Source organism: Ips typographus, linkage group LG2 (assembly GCF_016097725.1).
Source record: "Ips typographus isolate SLU linkage group LG2, UJ_Ityp_2.0, whole genome shotgun sequence".
NCBI classification, from domain to species: Eukaryota; Metazoa; Arthropoda; class Insecta; order Coleoptera; family Curculionidae; genus Ips; species Ips typographus.
Window position 1 is genome coordinate 13358579 of NC_138423.1, and position 18037 is coordinate 13376615.

General features: G+C 33.0%; 4 protein-coding genes across 5 annotated transcripts in view; 3 read left to right on the plus strand and 1 right to left on the minus strand.

Moving 5' to 3' along the window:
* The first annotated feature begins 1774 nt into the window (after positions 1-1774).
* MRG15 (mortality factor 4-like) lies at positions 1775-8222 on the plus strand. The gene is made up of 6 exons (XM_081996235.1): positions 1775-2200; positions 2307-2424; positions 2479-2756; positions 7369-7617; positions 7679-7826; positions 7911-8222. Exons 1-6 carry the CDS (start codon positions 2170-2172, stop codon positions 8074-8076), a joined length of 990 nt encoding a protein of 329 aa, XP_081852361.1. The 5' UTR covers positions 1775-2169; the 3' UTR covers positions 8077-8222.
* A 2658-nt stretch (positions 8223-10880) lies between these two features.
* mRpL33 (mitochondrial ribosomal protein L33) lies at positions 10881-12131 on the minus strand. Of its 2 annotated transcripts, none has more exons than XM_081996254.1 (3): positions 11941-12131; positions 11780-11883; positions 10881-10996 (listed from the first exon to the last, which is right to left on the minus strand). In XM_081996254.1, the coding sequence occupies exons 1-3, from the start codon at positions 11979-11981 to the stop codon at positions 10959-10961; spliced, it is 183 nt and encodes a 60-aa protein (XP_081852380.1). In that variant the 5' UTR covers positions 11982-12131; the 3' UTR covers positions 10881-10958. The 2 variants fall into 2 exon arrangements, with proteins under 2 accessions (XP_081852380.1, XP_081852379.1); XM_081996253.1 differs by having other exon boundaries at positions 10881-11001; positions 11941-12122.
* Positions 12132-12737: 606 nt separating this feature from the next.
* ksh (transmembrane protein 167A-like protein ksh) lies at positions 12738-13636 on the plus strand. Its single transcript, XM_081996252.1, has 3 exons — positions 12738-12943; positions 13003-13112; positions 13421-13636. The coding sequence occupies exons 1-3, from the start codon at positions 12941-12943 to the stop codon at positions 13524-13526; spliced, it is 219 nt and encodes a 72-aa protein (XP_081852378.1). The 5' UTR covers positions 12738-12940; the 3' UTR covers positions 13527-13636.
* A 3136-nt stretch (positions 13637-16772) lies between these two features.
* Hex-A (Hexokinase A) overlaps positions 16773-18037 on the plus strand; it is a 55696-nt gene continuing 54431 nt past the window's right edge. Inside the window, exon 1 of the mRNA XM_081996225.1 lies at positions 16773-16963. Coding sequence (XP_081852351.1) covers positions 16940-16963 — 24 coding nt within the window. The 5' untranslated portion in view covers positions 16773-16939. The remainder of the gene's footprint in view (positions 16964-18037) is intronic.

Below are 18037 nucleotides of genomic sequence, written 5' to 3' on the forward strand. Positions count from 1 at the left end.
ATCTTGCTAATTTTTCGTAACTTTTACCTTTTCGAGGTTTGGTGTAACAAATTTTCAAATCAGTTGAAGTAGTTTTGAAATTTGAACATTCTGTAACTTTATTTTTTGAAGTTTAGGGTGGTTCAACCACATAAATGAACCGTTTTGAACTCTTTTTACCAGTGGTGTTGAGCAAAAAATTCTATTTGTAAAATGCAGGGTGACCAAAAATAGTCAATCACCATAACTTTCATGCTCACCCTGTATACTGAAAGCAAAAACGGTACTGCAAACATACGGTGCCGAGTTAAGGGGTTGATAAGGAAAATGTTTGACCTCTTGAAAAGTTTTCGTAACTTTTACCGTTTTCGAGTTATTTAGGAAAAACTTGTTTGGTGCAACAAATTTTCAATTTTCAAATCAGTGAAATTATGGTTTGAAATTTGAACACCCTGTAACTCGGTTATTTTTAGTTCAGGGTGGTACAACGACTTAAAAGAACCGTCTTGAGCTTCTCTTTCTAGTGGTGTTGAGCAAAAAATTCTATTTGAAAAAATGCGTGCAGGGTGATCAAAAATAGTCAATCACCATACTTTTCATGCTCACCCTGTGTACTGGAAGCAAAAACAGTAAACAAACTTACAGTGCTAAGTTAAGGAGTTGATAAGAAAAATGTTTGGCCTCTTACAAATTTTTCGTAACTTTCACCGTTTTCGACTTATTTAGGAAAAACTTGTTTGATGCAACAAGTTTTCAATTTTCAAATCAGTGAAATTATGGTTTGAAATTTGAACACCCTGTAACTCGCTTATTTTTATGAGTTCAGGTAGGTTGAACCACTCAAATTAACCGTTTTGCTTCTTGCAAATTTTTGATAGCTTTCACCGTTTTCGAGTTATTTAGGGAAAGCTTGTTTGATGCAACAAATTTTCAAATCAGTTGAAGTTGTGGTTTGAAATTTGAACATCCTGTAACTCGGTTATTTTTGGGAGTTCAGCGTAGTTCAACGACTTAAAAGAACAGTCTTGAGCTCCTCTTTCTAGTGGTGCTGAGCAAAAAATTCTATCTAAAAAATTACGTACAGGGTGACCAAAAACAGTCAATTATCAAAATTTTTACGCACACCCTCTGTAGGTATACTGGAAGCAAAAACAGCCCTGGAAATTAAGAAAGGGATTGCAATCTCTTGCATTTTTTTTGTAACTTTCACCGTTTTCGAGCTATTTACAAAAACTGGGTTGGTGCAACAAATTTACAATTCAGTGAAATTGTGATCTGAAATTTGAATAGGGTTTAAAAGACAGTCAGGGACACCAGACACAATTGCCTGTAAAACTTGCTTGGAGTGACCGAATAATGTTTTTAAGCACATTTTTGAAATCCTCATTAAATTTCCGATCTTATGACACAAAAAACCCTACAAAATCAGGTAAAGTCAGGGAGAAGAAAAGCGGTGTCAAAGTTTGATCTGTTAAAATGAGACAGGCATTGTAAACACTGTAGTAAACACTGCTTAAAGGGATTAGACGATTGTTCCGTGTCTTGATTTTGAGTCAATGGACCCATATTTTATACTATTGGGATGCTATTTGGGTTTGGTTTGCCTCTGGTTTGGTGTTGAAAATTTTTTCCGGAGCAAACGCAAAACTTTGACTCGAATTGCCCATCTCTACATCTTGATTGTACCTTGACAGTTTTGACACCGTCAACCGTCAAACGGTCAGTCAGTTGAGTCAATCCAACTGTCAACAATGTCAAGTATTGGTTTTTTGGGAATGCAGTGCTGCCGTTTTGCCAGTGAAACAGGACACTGGCACTAAATTTACCAGTAAAGGATAAGTTTAATAGGACAATAATAGACTGAATTTATCTAATTCTATGATAAATTTGTGATTAAAAATCGAGTCGGTGACAAGGCAGTAATTGAAAACCCGTATTGTCAGCATTGTCTCAGCATGCCAATAATTGTGACTTTCAGTAAAAACTGTGTCTGGCAACACTGTAAGGTTTGTAATGTAAAGGGGGTTAGCCATTTCCAGTCTATTTGTTTATAAATTATAATCAGAAAACAACTTTTTAAAAGTTGTCAGTGTTAAACTGTAAGCAGTTTCTTTCCCAAATTGAATGTTCTAAGAAATAAATCATTGTTTTCCTTGACAATTTTTTGTTACCACTTGGTGGCTTATTTTCATGATGCCTCCTAAATTCAAATTTCAGGAAGGTATGTATTGAGCTCACCAAACCATCTGAAAATTGCCAATAATTGTTGAGCAACAACATAAACTTGCTGACTACATTACATTTTCCAATTTTTGTTATTAATACAGGTGAGAAAGTGCTTTGTTTTCATGGTCCTTTAATCTATGAGGCCAAATGTTTGAAGTGTACAATTACCAAAGAGAAGCAAGTCAAATATTTCATTCACTACGCCGGCTGGAACAAAAAGTAAGTAGTCTATAATTTAGTATGGTAGTAACAGTAATTATTATGTGATTTTAGTTGGGATGAATGGGTGCCTGAAAGTCGAGTTTTAAAATATAATGATGCCAATGTGGCTCGACAGAAAGAAGTACAGAAGGCTCACACAGCTCAAGGCAGACAGAAAAAGTCCACAAAGAAAAACAACGCTGCTAAAGCTGAGTCTATAAAGGATTCTGATTCCAGAGCCAGCACCCCAATTTCTGATATTGCAAAGGGTGGTAAAGGTGTCAAAAGAGACACTGCCACCCCATCTAGTGGGCAAGAATCAAGTTCAGATGTACCCAGGAAAAAAAAAGGTAAGTATTGTTAAGTTAATATCAACTTTGTCTCTAATCAGCAGGCACTGTCAGTATTTTATGATAATGAGAATAATCAGCTGCAGTATTAAATTACTGTCTCATTTTATTTATTGACTGGTTTATAGCTTATAGCACATTCTTGTAGCTTATTTTTTTAGTTTAAAAAGGTTAAGTAGCTGTTTTTACATGGTTGCTTGTTGCTTGTCAAATAATTGAGTTATTTAAGCAAAAGTAAGAGTGGGCTTATTTTGACACTTTTCTTTGTAAGTTGGTTATGTTGGCAGTTACAGTGTAGTTCAATATACCAATTTGCACTCCTTAAAATCCTCTTTTGACCACCCTAGTGCCTTTAGTGAATCTATCAAATCAATGAGTTATTCAAGCACAAATATACAGAGTGGCCTGAATTTAACACTTTCTACTTTAACACCATGTAGCTTGGTTATTTTGACAGTTACAAGGTGGTTCACTTTACCAGTTTGTAGGCAAAATCCTTTTTTGACTACCCTACATAGGGTCTTAAGTGAAAATATTAAATCACTGAGTTATTTAAGCAGAAATACAGAGCGGATTTGATGATGTAACATTGTTATTTTGACAGATACAGGGTAGTTCAATATATCAATTTGTAGGCCTTGAAACACTCTTTTGACAACCCTACACAGTGTTTGGTAAAAATGTCAAATAATTGACTTATTTACCTATTTAGTAATAAAAATATAGTGGACTGAATTTGAAATTGTCCGGTTTAACAGGGTGTAGCTTGGTTGTTTTGAGAGTTACAGGGAGGTTCAATTACCAGGCCTTGAAAACCTTTTTTGATCACCCTATACACTGTGTGTAAAAAACAAACCCTGAATTATTCTGAAAGATATACAACTTTTGGAAAAACATCCTCTATAAAAATTAACGCATTTTAAACGTTTTACCGTTATGTGACATTCAGGAATATACATAGTGAGCCACAAGGTGTGTTATGACGTGTACAAGGTGATTCAACATACCAGTTTGTAGGCAAAATCTATTTTTGACTACCCTATATAGGGTCTTAAGGGAAAATATTAAATCACTGAGTTATTTAAGCAGAAATACAGAGTGAATTTAATTTGACACTCTTTACTTTATCACCCTGAAACACTGTTATTTTGACAGATATAGGGTAGTTCAATATATCAATTTGTAGGACCTGAAATATTCTTTTGACAACCCTACACAGTGTGGTAAAAATGTCAAATAATTGACTTATTTACCTATTTAGTAATATTAGTAATAAAAATATAGAGTAAAAGTATAGAGTATTATGACATGCAGCTAAAGTTATAATAATCATCAGGGTATAGAATATTTTACTCTAAGTATATAAATAGCATATATTTCGAATTAATTCAGGGTTGCCGGACTTTTTACACACAGTGTATAGTGTCAAGTGTCAGTGTAGTAAAAATGGCAGTTAGGTATTGCTACTGGTACCTTGTACTAAATACACTTTAATTCATCTATTCTTTCCAGAAAATATTGTTTTGTTGATAAGCATTTACAAAAATCATTGCTAGTTGCTATCGAATAAGATTTCCAAAGCCCAGAAACTTGCTTAAATGAACCCAACTGTGAAAGTTTTTGTTTGTATAGAAGGCATTAAAAATTTTGTTCCTTGTATTTTTCAGATTTATTTCAACAGCTATTTACCACACCCTTCATGTTCTGCTCAATGCTGCAATCATTGAGTGTTGCTTTTAAATTGAGCATGTAACTAAAAAGGTTAAAGTTACAATATTTTGTTTGGATCACCTGGTTTCGTGCCTTTTTAAATACTTTCTGTAAAGGGCAAATTGATTGGAAGCAAGTACTGCAGAAAAGGTTATTTTTCTAAAAATTAAGACTTGATTTGGTTTTTGGTTAGGTATCTTGTCCTATACAAAGTAGTTTTTTAATCGAAGATATTTGATAACTTTTCCTCATAAACATCTATTCCCAGGTTATATCCGGAGACGTTCAGGTTTTATCGGGTAAACTGTGCAGAGGTGGTTTTTTGCAAAATTTTGCTTGGAAAATGATTGAGACTAAATAATTCGACGATATCCAAAGAATTATTTAGTCGAAACCATTTGCCTAAAAGAAAAAAGTTTGCATAAATTTTAGCAGCTAGGGATTTATTCGGGGGCAATACCATAAGAGCTCAGATTTAGCAGGATAATTTTTGTGCTTGTCTTAGAACACTTTCTTTTTGGTGTAACTGCACAAGACATGTTGTAACTAAATCTTTGATTTTGCCAAACAGGTCGAGTTTTGTACCATATGAGAAGACAAGCGGAAAAATTATCCTGTTTAAAATCTGAGCTCGCATGGTATTTGATAAGAGAATTCCATGAATATAATCAATAATATAATAAGACTGCGACTGCCTTGTACTGGCAGAAATAAATTTTTCTGGTTCTTTTGATTTTCTGCAGTAGAACTCTATCCGAAGCGAGCCATAACCAAAACAATACGAACAAAAATCAAAATTGACAGTGCCAGCAAAAATCTCAGGGTAAGACATGCAACAATAGAAGTGTAGTAAAAATCCGTGGAAACCATGAAATCAACAGCAAAATTTATCCGATTTTTTTATCCGCTAGCAATCTCTCTTCCTTCCTTATTAGCCGATAGCAAACCGTGTTTTGATGACGTATACAGGGTGTCCCACGACGAAAGACCTCGATTGATATTGGAAAAAGTATAAATAGGAGAGTTTTGAAAATTTGGTAGGATACTGATGTGGGCATGCCCAATCCAACTAAAATATTTTCAAGATGGTTGCACTTCCGCTTATACCGGAAGTCGATCACAACTTTCTTATTTTAAATAGAACACCCTATATATTATTACATATTTGGATTCCTCACAAAATTCTGACCAACTTTTGTATAGAATGCCCTATGCCTATCTCTAGCCGTTTTCGAAATATTTGATGTTTTTCCAAAAAAGTGACAGTTGCAACGCTCAACATATTTTTGTACTATGTTAAAACCGTATTTCATTTTGCAATGAAACTTTGGTTTATTGTAAATAAAGGATCGTTTTATTAAACTGAGGGTGCGTAACGACTCATTTGTATACAGGGTCGTCAAAAAAAAATCATAAACTTGCCACTAAAAAATATGAAAAATCTCAAGTTTTTTAAATGGAAACCCCCATTTTTTATGACGGAATCATTTTGAGCATTAAAAATTACTATAAGTTTCAATTTACTTGCCTATACCTAAATCCAACCCATTTCGTTTTATTTGAGAATAAACATTTTTTTATTATGCTGCACAGTTGGGATTATGTGGTGTTCTAGTTGGTCATGCTTTTGACACACGGTGATATTGAAGACCTGCAGGGCATGTTAATAACACTAGTTTTGAGTGTTTTGACAACTGCAAATATGCCGTCGCGGTTACGTTATTCAAACCAAGATTACTTAAATCTGTTTATTATTTACGGAGAATGTGATAAAGTTGTGAGTAGAACATGTGAGGTATTTGCCGCTCGTTATCCAGAAAAACCAAAGCCATCACGAAAAGCTGTCAAGCAAATAATTGAAAATTTTAAGAATACGGGATCTGTGAAGATAAAAGCTATTAAAACAAAACCAATCCTTAATAATACAAATGTAGAAATTGCAATTTCTAACCAACTTTTGTGTACAATGCCCTATTCCTATCTCTAGCCGTTTTCGAAATATTTGATGTTTTTCCAAAAAAGTGACAGTTGCAACGCTCAACATAACATGCTTTGCAGTTCTCCAATATCACCGTGTGTCAAAAGCATGGCTAACTAGAGTACCAACTAATCCCAACCATGCAGCCTAATAAAAAAATGTTTATTCTCAAATAAAACGAAATGGGTTGGATTTAGGTATAGGCAAGTAAATTGAAACTTATAGTAATTTTTAATGCTCAAAATGATTCCGTCATAAAAAATGTGGGTTTCTATTTAAAAAACTTGAGATTTTTCATTTTTTTTAGTGGCAACTTTATGACAAATGAGTCATTACGCACCCTCAGTTTAATAAAACGATCCTTTATTTACAATAACCCAAAGTTTCATTGCAAAATGAAATACGCTTTCACCATAGTACGAAAATATGTTGAGCGTTGCAACTGTCACTTTTTTGGAAAAACATCAAATATTTCGAAAACGGCTAGAGATAGGCATAGGGCATTCTATACAAAAGTTGGTCAGAATTTTGTGAGGAATCCAAATATGTAATAATATATAGGGTGTTCTATTTAAAATAAGAAAGTTGTGATCGACTTCCGGTATAAGCGGAAGTGCAACCATCTTGAAAATATTTTAGTTTGGATCCTACCAAATTTTCAAAACTCTCCTATTTATACTTTTTCCAATATCAATCGAGGTCTTTCGTCGTGGGACACCCTGTATATGGCATTATTTGTACATGTGGAATTGTCGCTGTCATTCTGGTGAAAATGCACTGCTCCTATGGGACATTTAACACATGAGGGAAACATTCAGTATCAAACGGCTCTCATTGGTCAAACTAGACAGAATCATTGAATTTTATTGGCTGCTAGTACAATGAGTGGAATAATCAAATATAAAGCATTCTGCGCTGTTTTAGCCAAACTTGATTCCACTGTTGAATCTGAGGAACAATTCCAAAGCAAAGTGGAAATTCGGATCAAATTACCAGATGAGTTGAAACCCTGGCTAGTTGACGATTGGGACCTTGTCACGCGTCAAAAGAAACTAGTAAATTTACCCGCCAAGGTCACCGTAGATCAAATTCTAGAAAACTATTTGAGTTACAAAAAATCGATTAAATCCAACAATAGCAGTAAAGAGAGGGCTTCCATGGAAACTGTTCGAGGTGAACAAACTTTTGATTTTTATTCAACTAAAGTCCATAATAATGTTAAAAATGTTTACAGGTATAAAGGAATACTTTAACGTAACTTTAGGCACCCAATTGTTGTACAAGTTTGAACGTCCACAGTACGCTGATATTTTACGGGAACACAAAGATAAACCTATGTCGGAAATATACGGTGCTATACATTTTTTGCGGCTATTTGTAAGGTATGTATAAAATTAATATTGTTAAAAACAACTGATTAAACATACTCGCATTTTCTGATGATCTTCACTTAAATTGGTTTACAGGTTAGGATCTATGCTTGCCTACACTCCACTAGACGAAAAGAGCGTTCAAATTTTATTACAAAACATACAAGATTTTTTGAAATACCTGGTAAAAAATTCAGCTCAATTTTTCAGTTTGCAAAATTACGGTAACGCAACGCCCGAGTACCATAGAAAAGCCCTATGATACACGGATGAGCGTAATCAATCAGAATTAAGTAGCGATAGCGATTAATTTCAGTTTAATTTATCCTTTTTTTTTATTTTTTACTTTTTTTAAATAACATGAGAATGTATTTCCAAAAATATAGTAATATAATTAGGTGTACTTAAGACGTGACTTTCCTATCTTACACCTTTATAGGTTAAGGAATATTGTTTATTCTGTTGACACAGTGTATAGTCTATGTCAGTTGCATTAGTGTTGGTAAATGCCAGTAATAAAAATGTGATAATATATGGGGGTCTTGTCTGTTGTAATTAAAATCATTTTATATTTAATCTACCCTACGAAATGCTTTGAAACTTTATGGTTACTAAGTGATAAGGCAACCAGAACAGTTAATAGTATTATATGCTTTCTAAGCTATCTTACTTAATCGATTTTGTTAAAATAACGACTATGTATTATCAGACGTAGAAAAAATTAACATACTGCTCATGTTAAATGATTTTTTACCACATTTTTAATAATTTCTCGGGGGTAATATCCCTAGTGCAGGAGGGATATTTGGTAAGATTATTTCCTGAGTTAAATAAACATTTTATTTTAATTAAAACAATAAGAACAATAACTTTCAAGCTAGAAAGGGTAACACTATTCTTTATGTTGTTGTGAGGAGTGTGCAATTTTTTCGATTTTTTTTCCGGAAAAACTGCTGACAGCTAAGTTGACAAGTGATTTTTCCACTTAAAATTTACATTTGTTATACTAATTCTTGATAGCGATTGGTCAAAATTGATAGGAAGGAAATAATCATTTTAAAACTTAAAAATAGATCATAATGCTGTTTGCACTGTTTTAGAACTTAATTTGTTGGCATTTTGCTGATGTAAACGTTGATAGGAATGTCTGGGAACTGTACTATGCAGGGTTGGGAAAAAGTGTGTGCCAACTATGCAATAAGTTGTTTTGTTTTGCCAAAAGGACAGTCAAATTGTGAGGTTTTAGAAATGAGCTCCATTATTGGCTCCTTATTTGGCGTGATAACAGAAGTTGATAGTATCTGTATCTGTAGAGTGGGGAGGGTGAGTGTAGACCCACAGCACTTAGGCCACATGTGACCCATTGTACATCCTCCTAGGTCACCGTCCATCCTGCCTTTCCCAGGAAGGTGGACAGGTCACTAGGGGACATCTCTTTTATGTCGGCAGGTGTAGGCCAAGTCTCACCGAACACACACTCTCTTATTGACGATAACTCCGGACACTCGCATAAGACATGCCCGATAGTTTCATCTTCCTGTATGAAGGTGTTTCCTTAGTTGACAGTGGCCAGTCAGAAATCCTACTGTTAAACGTAGGTTTTTCCTGGTCATCGCCAAATATTTCTTCGGCGCCAGCTTCCCAGGGTGATTCTGGCAAGACTGCATCCTTTGATTCCATCCCATCGCTTTAGGGATTGAGCATGGGTGTAGCGTTTGGCTAGTTCCGCAATTGTCGAAGTCATCAGGCGTAGGTGTCACTGGGTCCTAAAATTTTTAGTCCAGCCGCTTCCCTGGCTAAAGAGTCGGCAATGCGATTACCTTTTGCTCCTATCGTGCCCTTTAACCCATCTTAGGATATTATTGTTATCTACCGAGGCGTTAACTAAATCTTGGTGGCACTGTAGTACTAGCCCTGAGGTAACATGTTGTCTGTTCAGGGTTAATAGGCCTTGTCTAAAGTCCGTGCAGATTATTATGTTTTTGCCAGAAATACTTTTTCTGGTTAGTTCTTTCGTGGCGATTGAGATACCAGCCAATTCCGTTTGAACCACGCTGGTATTTTTTCCCATTCCCCACTTAATCTTTAGGCTTAGTGACCTAGAGTAAACTCCACATCCTGATGAGCCTTCTTTGCTTTTTGAGCCGTCTGTGTAAATACGTATTGCATTTGCAGCATCTGACTCTGTGTTCTGTTTTATTTGCATTTTGTAGGGTTTGTTAAACACAAATCTGGGTTCAATTGCATCACTGGCTGCCTGCAGCAGAGGCAGCGCAGTGAGTGCTTCTCGCCAAAGGCTTAGCCTCAATTGACCTGCTCCTACTGCGGGGTTTACACCAGCCGTGCGCAATCGTGACATAGCCATTGACATGGCTCATGTGATGCTTAAATAAGCCATTCGCTGTATTCGATATAATTTTCCGTTGCTTGTAGAACCTTCGGTCCCCATGCAATGGCTCCGTACGTTAACATACGTCTTATTATTGCAGTGTAGATCCAGGTGACCACGTGGGGTAAAAGACCCCATCTATGCCCCACTGACACTGCTCATAAGCCACATATGTTCTTTTTGCTCTGCTTTGTAGGTGAGAGTTCCATGTTAACTTCCTGTCGAGGGTAATACCAAGGTATTTCACCTCTTCAGAGAAGTTTAGTTTGCCTTTGAAGATTTCGGTAGGTTTTAAGCCCGATAAACTTCTTTTCCTGGTGAAAAGGACCATCTCAGTCTTGTCAGGATGATGACAATGAGTGTCCTTACACCATGTTTCTATTAATTTGAGCCTATCCTGTGCTCTATCACAAAGTGTATGCCAACCCAAAGTAATCATTATTTGATTAAATACCACATATTTTTATAAATTGGCAACATAATGAAAGTAAAAACTAAATAAAATGTTTTCAAAATCGTGCAATACTCAAAATTAATATAATTCATGCATACTTTGTTTTCTCCTAAGATTGATTTTGATTTTGATTTTTTCTTCACAAAGCTCTTTGTTTCAATTTTTTGATTTTCTGTATATTCTCCTGACATTATATTGTATTTAATTAACGATTAAAACCAAAAAATACAGTATTTTTTATTTACAATTTAAAAACAAATACCATGTACTACAATGATTTTAGGCTTAATTAATTTACATACTACGAATTCTCTTCTTTTCCCTGTACACACTCTCTTTCTGTACTGAAAAATACAAAACAAAATATTTAGAAACTTAAAAAATACTTGCCTTTTAATAGAAGATGCAGAGTACCAAAATGATTATTAAAATCCGTCAATTTTGGCATAAAACTATTAGTCCCCATTTCTTAGTAACAATACAAATTATTTACTGTCTAATAAACTAGACACAAAAAGTACTCATATATTTTTGCAGTTATGAGGCTTTATCAGTATTTATACTTATTAAGGTACCAAGTCCACTGGATACTTTTGTATGGCAACAATGTTGTAAATCAGGATGTTTCCTGTCCAAACAACAAATAAAACATATTTTGCAAGAAAAATCATGTTGCAAGGATGCACATTTTGTTACACTAGACCATTTAAGTGGACACAAGTTTTTTTCTTGTTGCGCATATGTTTCATAGGAAACAAATTTGATTTAATTCTCAGTTTTTCTTGCTCTACAAATTCCAAGATAGAGGAATGGTAAAGGGCTAAAATTTTGAAATAAAAACTGCATCTGTAGAAATCCCTAAAAAGTGAAATCAGTCCCAATTTAAGATCTTTATGTTGCAATTGTTTAGGCCTCTAGTTAATGTTAATAGGCCCCCAGTTCAGTTCTTCTCATTATCCACTTGCCCATCTATATTATCCTTTTTGTTTTTTGCTTGGTTCAAAGCACAATTGAGTTGTTTTAACAAAATTATCCAGTGGACTTGTACCTTTAGTCAAGTAAATGAGAGCAAATGCAAGTTTTACTGACAGAAATAGGAAAATGTTTAAAAACTGAACTTACTGAATGGGTCAAAACGAACCAACTCTAGTTTATCTGCCAACCTAGGTCTGATAGTATTGAATTTATGTCCGGTTACCAAACTCTCCATTTGGACCATAATATTCCTAAAAATAGCATTAAATGAAGAGATTTTGGTTTTACTTTAACTAATAGTTTCTTACTTTGATTTCACTTTCTTCAAAAGAACTCGAGTTAGATGCATTATTTGATCTATATGACTTTGCAAAGAAGGGTTTACAATCTGCTCTGCAAAGAAAGTTATCAAACTTTAAAAATCAATTATACTTTTAAAAATTGTCGAAATGGATCACCCAAAAAATCTGTAGGTTGAGGTTAAGGTTAAAACCATTTTCCTATCTTCTTTTCTTTTTTCTCTATTTTAGTGCTGGATAATCTACAAACATCCTAGTACTGAATTAAAAGAAATTACATAAAAATTCTAAAAATATCGATATTTTAGGTTTTGTTTTCGACGATTGTTGTTAAGCCCATCGATATCGGGTCCATCAGGACCTAACCATAACTGGCAAGTAATTAATAGTAATTTTCTTATTTTGTCCTACGCTCCTATAAAAAAAAGAATTAGACATATAGGATAGAACAAAATTAGGTAAGTAGTTTTTGATTGCTAATTTTCAGGACTTATTGATTAAGAAACTACGTGAATTTACATAGGTGTGACCTTTATTAACACAACCATTTTTCGGTTTCAAAGTTGATTGTCGTGAATTGCAGAATATAAAACTTGTCCTACGTAAACATAAAGATTTTTTTCCCCTAATTTAATTTCTATATTGAAATTAAAATGTTTACGTTTGTAAGTGAAAAGTGTTTTACCCTTGGGACGGACGATATAAAACTAAGCTCAAGCTCACATCAATTTGTTTTGAAGAATGAAATTGAATTTGAAAAGTAACAGATCTGATGCTAGAACGGTAAGAAGCATTTTTTGATCTTTTACAACTTAACCTCAAAGTTCCAACGTCATCTCACATCTGTTCCAATAATATTACAGTCATACTAAAAAAATATAAAAATAATTAAACATTTAAAACAGATGCCCAAATTTTAAAGATATTTCACTAGTTTGCATAAAACCTAAACTTCTGGTTCCTGAGTTTTCATAACCTGATTTGTTCTTTTGATGATATTAGTTAAAAAATGGTAAGTTATCTTCACTTTGATTATTTTTGGTAGTTTGTTTATAATTATTTTATTTTCAGTCTGCAATTTTCAACTTACAAAGTCTCTTAAGTGTTGTCTTGCTGATAATATGTACTTGTGCATATTTAAAATCATTCTTCCCAAAAATTGTTGACAAAAGTAGGAGTGGGTAAGTTAAGTGTATATTTTCCTGTAAATAATTCCAAAATGCTTGCTGAAAAAAGCAAAATATTGTTAATCGCTTTAAAAGATAGAAATGGGCTAGTAGATTCAGTTTTGTCAGAAGCTGCTATGTTCACTAACAGTACACTAGCAACACTGAAGCATCTGCATTTATGTAAAAAAGCTGATGTTTTCAAGTTATTTCAGTAGGTATTAACATTTTTTGATTGCAGCATTTTTTGTTGATATTTGTTATAATGTAGCAGTTTATGTTAAGATTAAAACATTCCACTCAACCTTTTTTTTTTGTTTCAGTGTATTAAAAACCTGTTGGAAGTTTGCTAGGGTTGGTGAAAGATTGTCACCCTGGGTAGCAGTGTCTTGCTTCTTTATGGCATTCACTCTTGTGTTTATAAAATAATTGTAGCATAATTAACAAATTAAGTATTAGGACTGATTAAGTACTGTCTTTGCATTTTTATAATAGATTTAAATTTCAATAAATGTTTTGTTAATTTTTATAGAAATTAATATCTGCTGTGATTTATTAGGCTTGAACTACTAAGGATAAATCTATTAAGGGTAAAAGTGATAAAATAATGGTCAAATTGAAATAATTAATTTATGTAGAAAGAAATAGGCTTATTCCACATAAAAATAGGAAAAGTGGGATTTCCTAGTTTATTTAAAAAATTGTCTTTTTGTAATTTACAGGACTTTAGTTTCAGTTTGAAGCATTTTCAGCAGTTTTATTGGCTATAACTGTCTGAGGGTTGACAGAATTTTATTAAGATCAGCTGATTTATAACCTCAAAGACAAGTCAGGAGTGGAGTCTGCAGAGTGCAATGTTGCGAAATAACACATTTACTTTTAACACAACACAAAACCTTTCTTATTTCACTTGAGAAATAATAATTCAATGTCAATATGACATAATGTTTTTAAACTAGTGTTATTGTTAGAACTTAATTATCATTTCTACTTTGTCAAGATTACATTGAAAACTTTACAAAAGGGCAACACAAAAGCGGGCCTAGAGAGAATTAGTAAAAACCGTCTAGGTCATATCTAGCCAGATGTTTTAACTAACTTACTATAAATATTGAAATATTTTATTTAATTTTTGTTATGTTAGACTTACCACCATTTGCACCTCCTACTTTAAACTAAGCTTTAATTAAGTGTAGTCCAGACTGTGTCACGGTTTGAACCAAACGTAAATTAAGCTAGGCTTAAAGTAGTATGGTGCAAATAAGGGTTAGTATTTTTTTAAATAAAAGTGCTTTTAATTTTTTTTCTTTCTATTCAAATATGAAATAAAAAAAGGTGCGATGAGCCCATTTTGTTGAAAAACTGAAAGTGGTTGTTTTTGATTGATAATTTTAATGGTTTTTAATTAATTCATGGGTTACAGTTGTATGGTTTGTTCACTTTTTGGGATAATATCAAATTTCAGCATGTTACTGATTACACTTTAGTTTACATTTAACTAAATTTAAGATTAGGAAAAAGCAGCTTTTTTGATTAATCACAAACTAGTAACCCTGCAGTCATTTAAGCAAATGCTGCACATGTGGATTTTATGATTAGCATAAAGACACAATTTACCTAAAACTTTTCACCTTTGTCATCTTGCTTGTCATTGTTCATTGTGTAGTTCTGTTAATCTTAGCTTCTAAATTAGGGTACTTTACTAAATCAAGATTTAATTCCATTGATTTGTAATCTATATTCAAGGTGGTCCAAATTGATTGTATGATACTTAAATGGTGGACCCAAAATATGTGTCCTAAAAACAGTTTTTTTAATTTTAATTCCTAAACAAAAAAAAACTGATGAAACTTTATGGCATGCTTGTTCTCATTTTGAAGTAAGTGATTATTGGACTTTTTTTCAATGCATTAGTGTATAAAAATGACTTTTTATGTACAGGGTGTTTCAAATACGAGATCGGATAAATTGGGGCAAAGTTGCACAGTTTAGAGTTCAACAATATACCGTTTTAACATTTGAAAAATTCCGTTTACTTCCGGAGATATCCGAAAAAATAGTTTTTTTTTGTTTTGTGCTTATTTGATAGAGATAATTCAAAGTGATTGACACTTTGTCATTGCAACTTTGTCAGCTCTGTAAAATGGTGTATCTAGTTTGTTCCTCCGTCTTTTCGTTTTTTGGTAACCATCATCAACTTTACTTGTTTAAATATGGACCTAGCTTTTTTATTTTTTATTTTAATCGCTCTGTTTAATCCAAACAATACGGTATGCAATATGACATATTTTGCAATTAGTCTTGCTAAAAATTATTTTTCTATTAAATTTATCTATTATTTCTATTACCAGTTAGTAAGACGTCTAACTAACAAACCAAGCACTAAACAAAAAGATATAACATTATACAGTAAATAATACTCGAACAACCCTCCCTGCACCTCAGTACATTTTTGTGTTCTTCTAAGTTGCTGGTTATTGCCCGTTGAATTGTTCTGGCTCGCGTATAGTCCTTCTATTATATTTACTTTTTTTCTAAAAATTTTAAATATTCTACTATAGTTATTTTTCTAACAAGTGCGGAAAGTGATACTTTCCTGAAGAAAAACAATTTTTAACTAGACTGTAGTTGCAAAAAATATGTCATATTGCATACCGTTTTGTTTGGATTAAAGAGAGCGATTAAAATTAAAAGTCTAGGTGCGCATTTAAAAAAGTAAAGTTGATGATGGTTACCAAAAAACAAAACGTCGCAGGAAAAAACCTAAATATGCCATTTTATAGGACAGAAAAAGTGGCAATGACTGTTGAATTATCTCTTCAAATAAGCTGAAAACAAAATAAAAACGTTTTTCCGGATATCTCCGGAAGTAATCGGAGTTTTTCAAATGTTAAAACGGCATATTTTAAAGTAGAATATAAAATATTCAGGAACACTCGGTATATGATGAGCTTGATTTTTACAGCAACAATTTTATATTCAAGTATGTTTTTTATGGCAGCTGAAATGCAAATGGTTTCAAAATGCAATTTAGGTTACTATGTGTGAAATCATAGCAGGACTTTCATTAAAAAGGAGCCTAAAATAATTTCAGTTTAAAAAATTCATACAGTGAGTATATTTGATGAAGACCATTTTTAAATATTTTAAAGAATTTAGTTCAATGTTCTGTTGACTGTGGGCAATAATTTTACTAACTAAAATTTCTAATAATTATTCTTCTAGTTGGATAAAATAAGGCCAGTGAGCACTCTGGATATGTGACAAACAAGCACTAAACGCGCTTGTTTGTCACATCCAGAGTGTAGTTAAATAAGTGCAATCAAAAGTTATGCGACCTTAAAGATTATTTTCTGTAATCAAACCATAACCGGATTGAATACAGCTTACACCGCAAAACAGCCATAATATGGTACGGAGAAGGTGTGCGCAATTTTAAACAATAAAATTTTAATTGCACACCTATTGATAACGTTATGGTTTCCTGGCCTTAATTATAACCTGACACATAATTATGTAGCTTTATCGGTTATAGTAGATTTGCTTTTATGTCAGCTTTAAAAAGTTATTACTGCCAAACAACTAAGGAGAATGTCGTTATAAATTTTGAAAATCCAGCACGTAATTATATGATAGTGTTTTTAGTGATAAGTTAGGATACATGGGCAAAAGGTTGAGACATATCATGACCCGAAAACTATAAATAATCCACAGTGTAGTTATACTGATTTTTTCGTCTCGAGACGATCGTCGGATTTGTTTTAGCTTTGCTTACATAAACGTTTCGCGTTTTTCGTGGATCGCGAGTTATTTTGTGCGACAAGTGCAAACCACTGACGAAAATGGCAACTACTTTACAACCCACTGTAAGTACGTCACCGTAGATTTGCATATAAATAGTTTATACATTTAATTTATATGACGTTGCTAGAGTGTCATCTGAAAACTTCACTAGTCCAGCTCAGTTTGATTTTAATTTTTAGCCACACATAATTCAAATTACTATTACTGTTATCACTTACGTAATTTGTATGAAAGTACCTACTTTAATTATTGTATAATATATGATAACAAAACCTTAATCGAAACTTATAGCTTCAGGTGTCACTTTTCAAGATCATATACAGGATGAGTCATAATGGGTACAAGAAAATGTCATATTTGGTTCAAGCAATCAATCTAATAGCTTCGTTAAAAAGTTGTGGGATATTAAATTAAAGTTAAAAGTTGAAATATCGAAATGTATGTGTCTTGATTATTTGTAACAGATTTTGTTTATATTCTAGACTTTACTTATCAAAAAACCAGTAGTGTACTATTTTTTTGTAAACTACGAAGTCAAAATATAACAAATTTGATTTAAATACCTGTCATGTTTTTAGGATAATCAAGACACGTTGTTGTTGTTGTTATATTTACACCTATAAAACTTGTATGAAAATAAACAATCTACTAAAATTCACATTCAGAATTGCTGAATAATTAATTATGGCGTAATTCAATTTTGGAGTAATCAGGTTTATATTATTTTATCAGTTATAAAGTGAAGGGGATTGGCTTAAATTTTCTTTTTTTATTTTATTTACGTTAACTTAATCTAGAAACTTTTGATTAGGTACTTTTTCTACGAATGTTTGCAAATAAGCTACTTTGCATACGTAAAAGTGTGTGCAAAGTGGCACTTTCCCGCACACTATGCGGGAAAATTTTTTTCCCGCACACTTTTTAAAATGCTGATTATACCTTGCAACAGTGGTTTTATATAGACTATTATACATAAAATCTGCTTAGAATTTTGCGTAGAATTCAAAAATGTAATAATATTCAGCGGTTTCATATAAAAAACACGACTTTTTTCACATTATTCTTCCGTACAGTTTAGGTAAATAAACCACCTTGTCTCTGTCTTTGAAAATGAGGCTTGTTTCCTTAGAAACCAA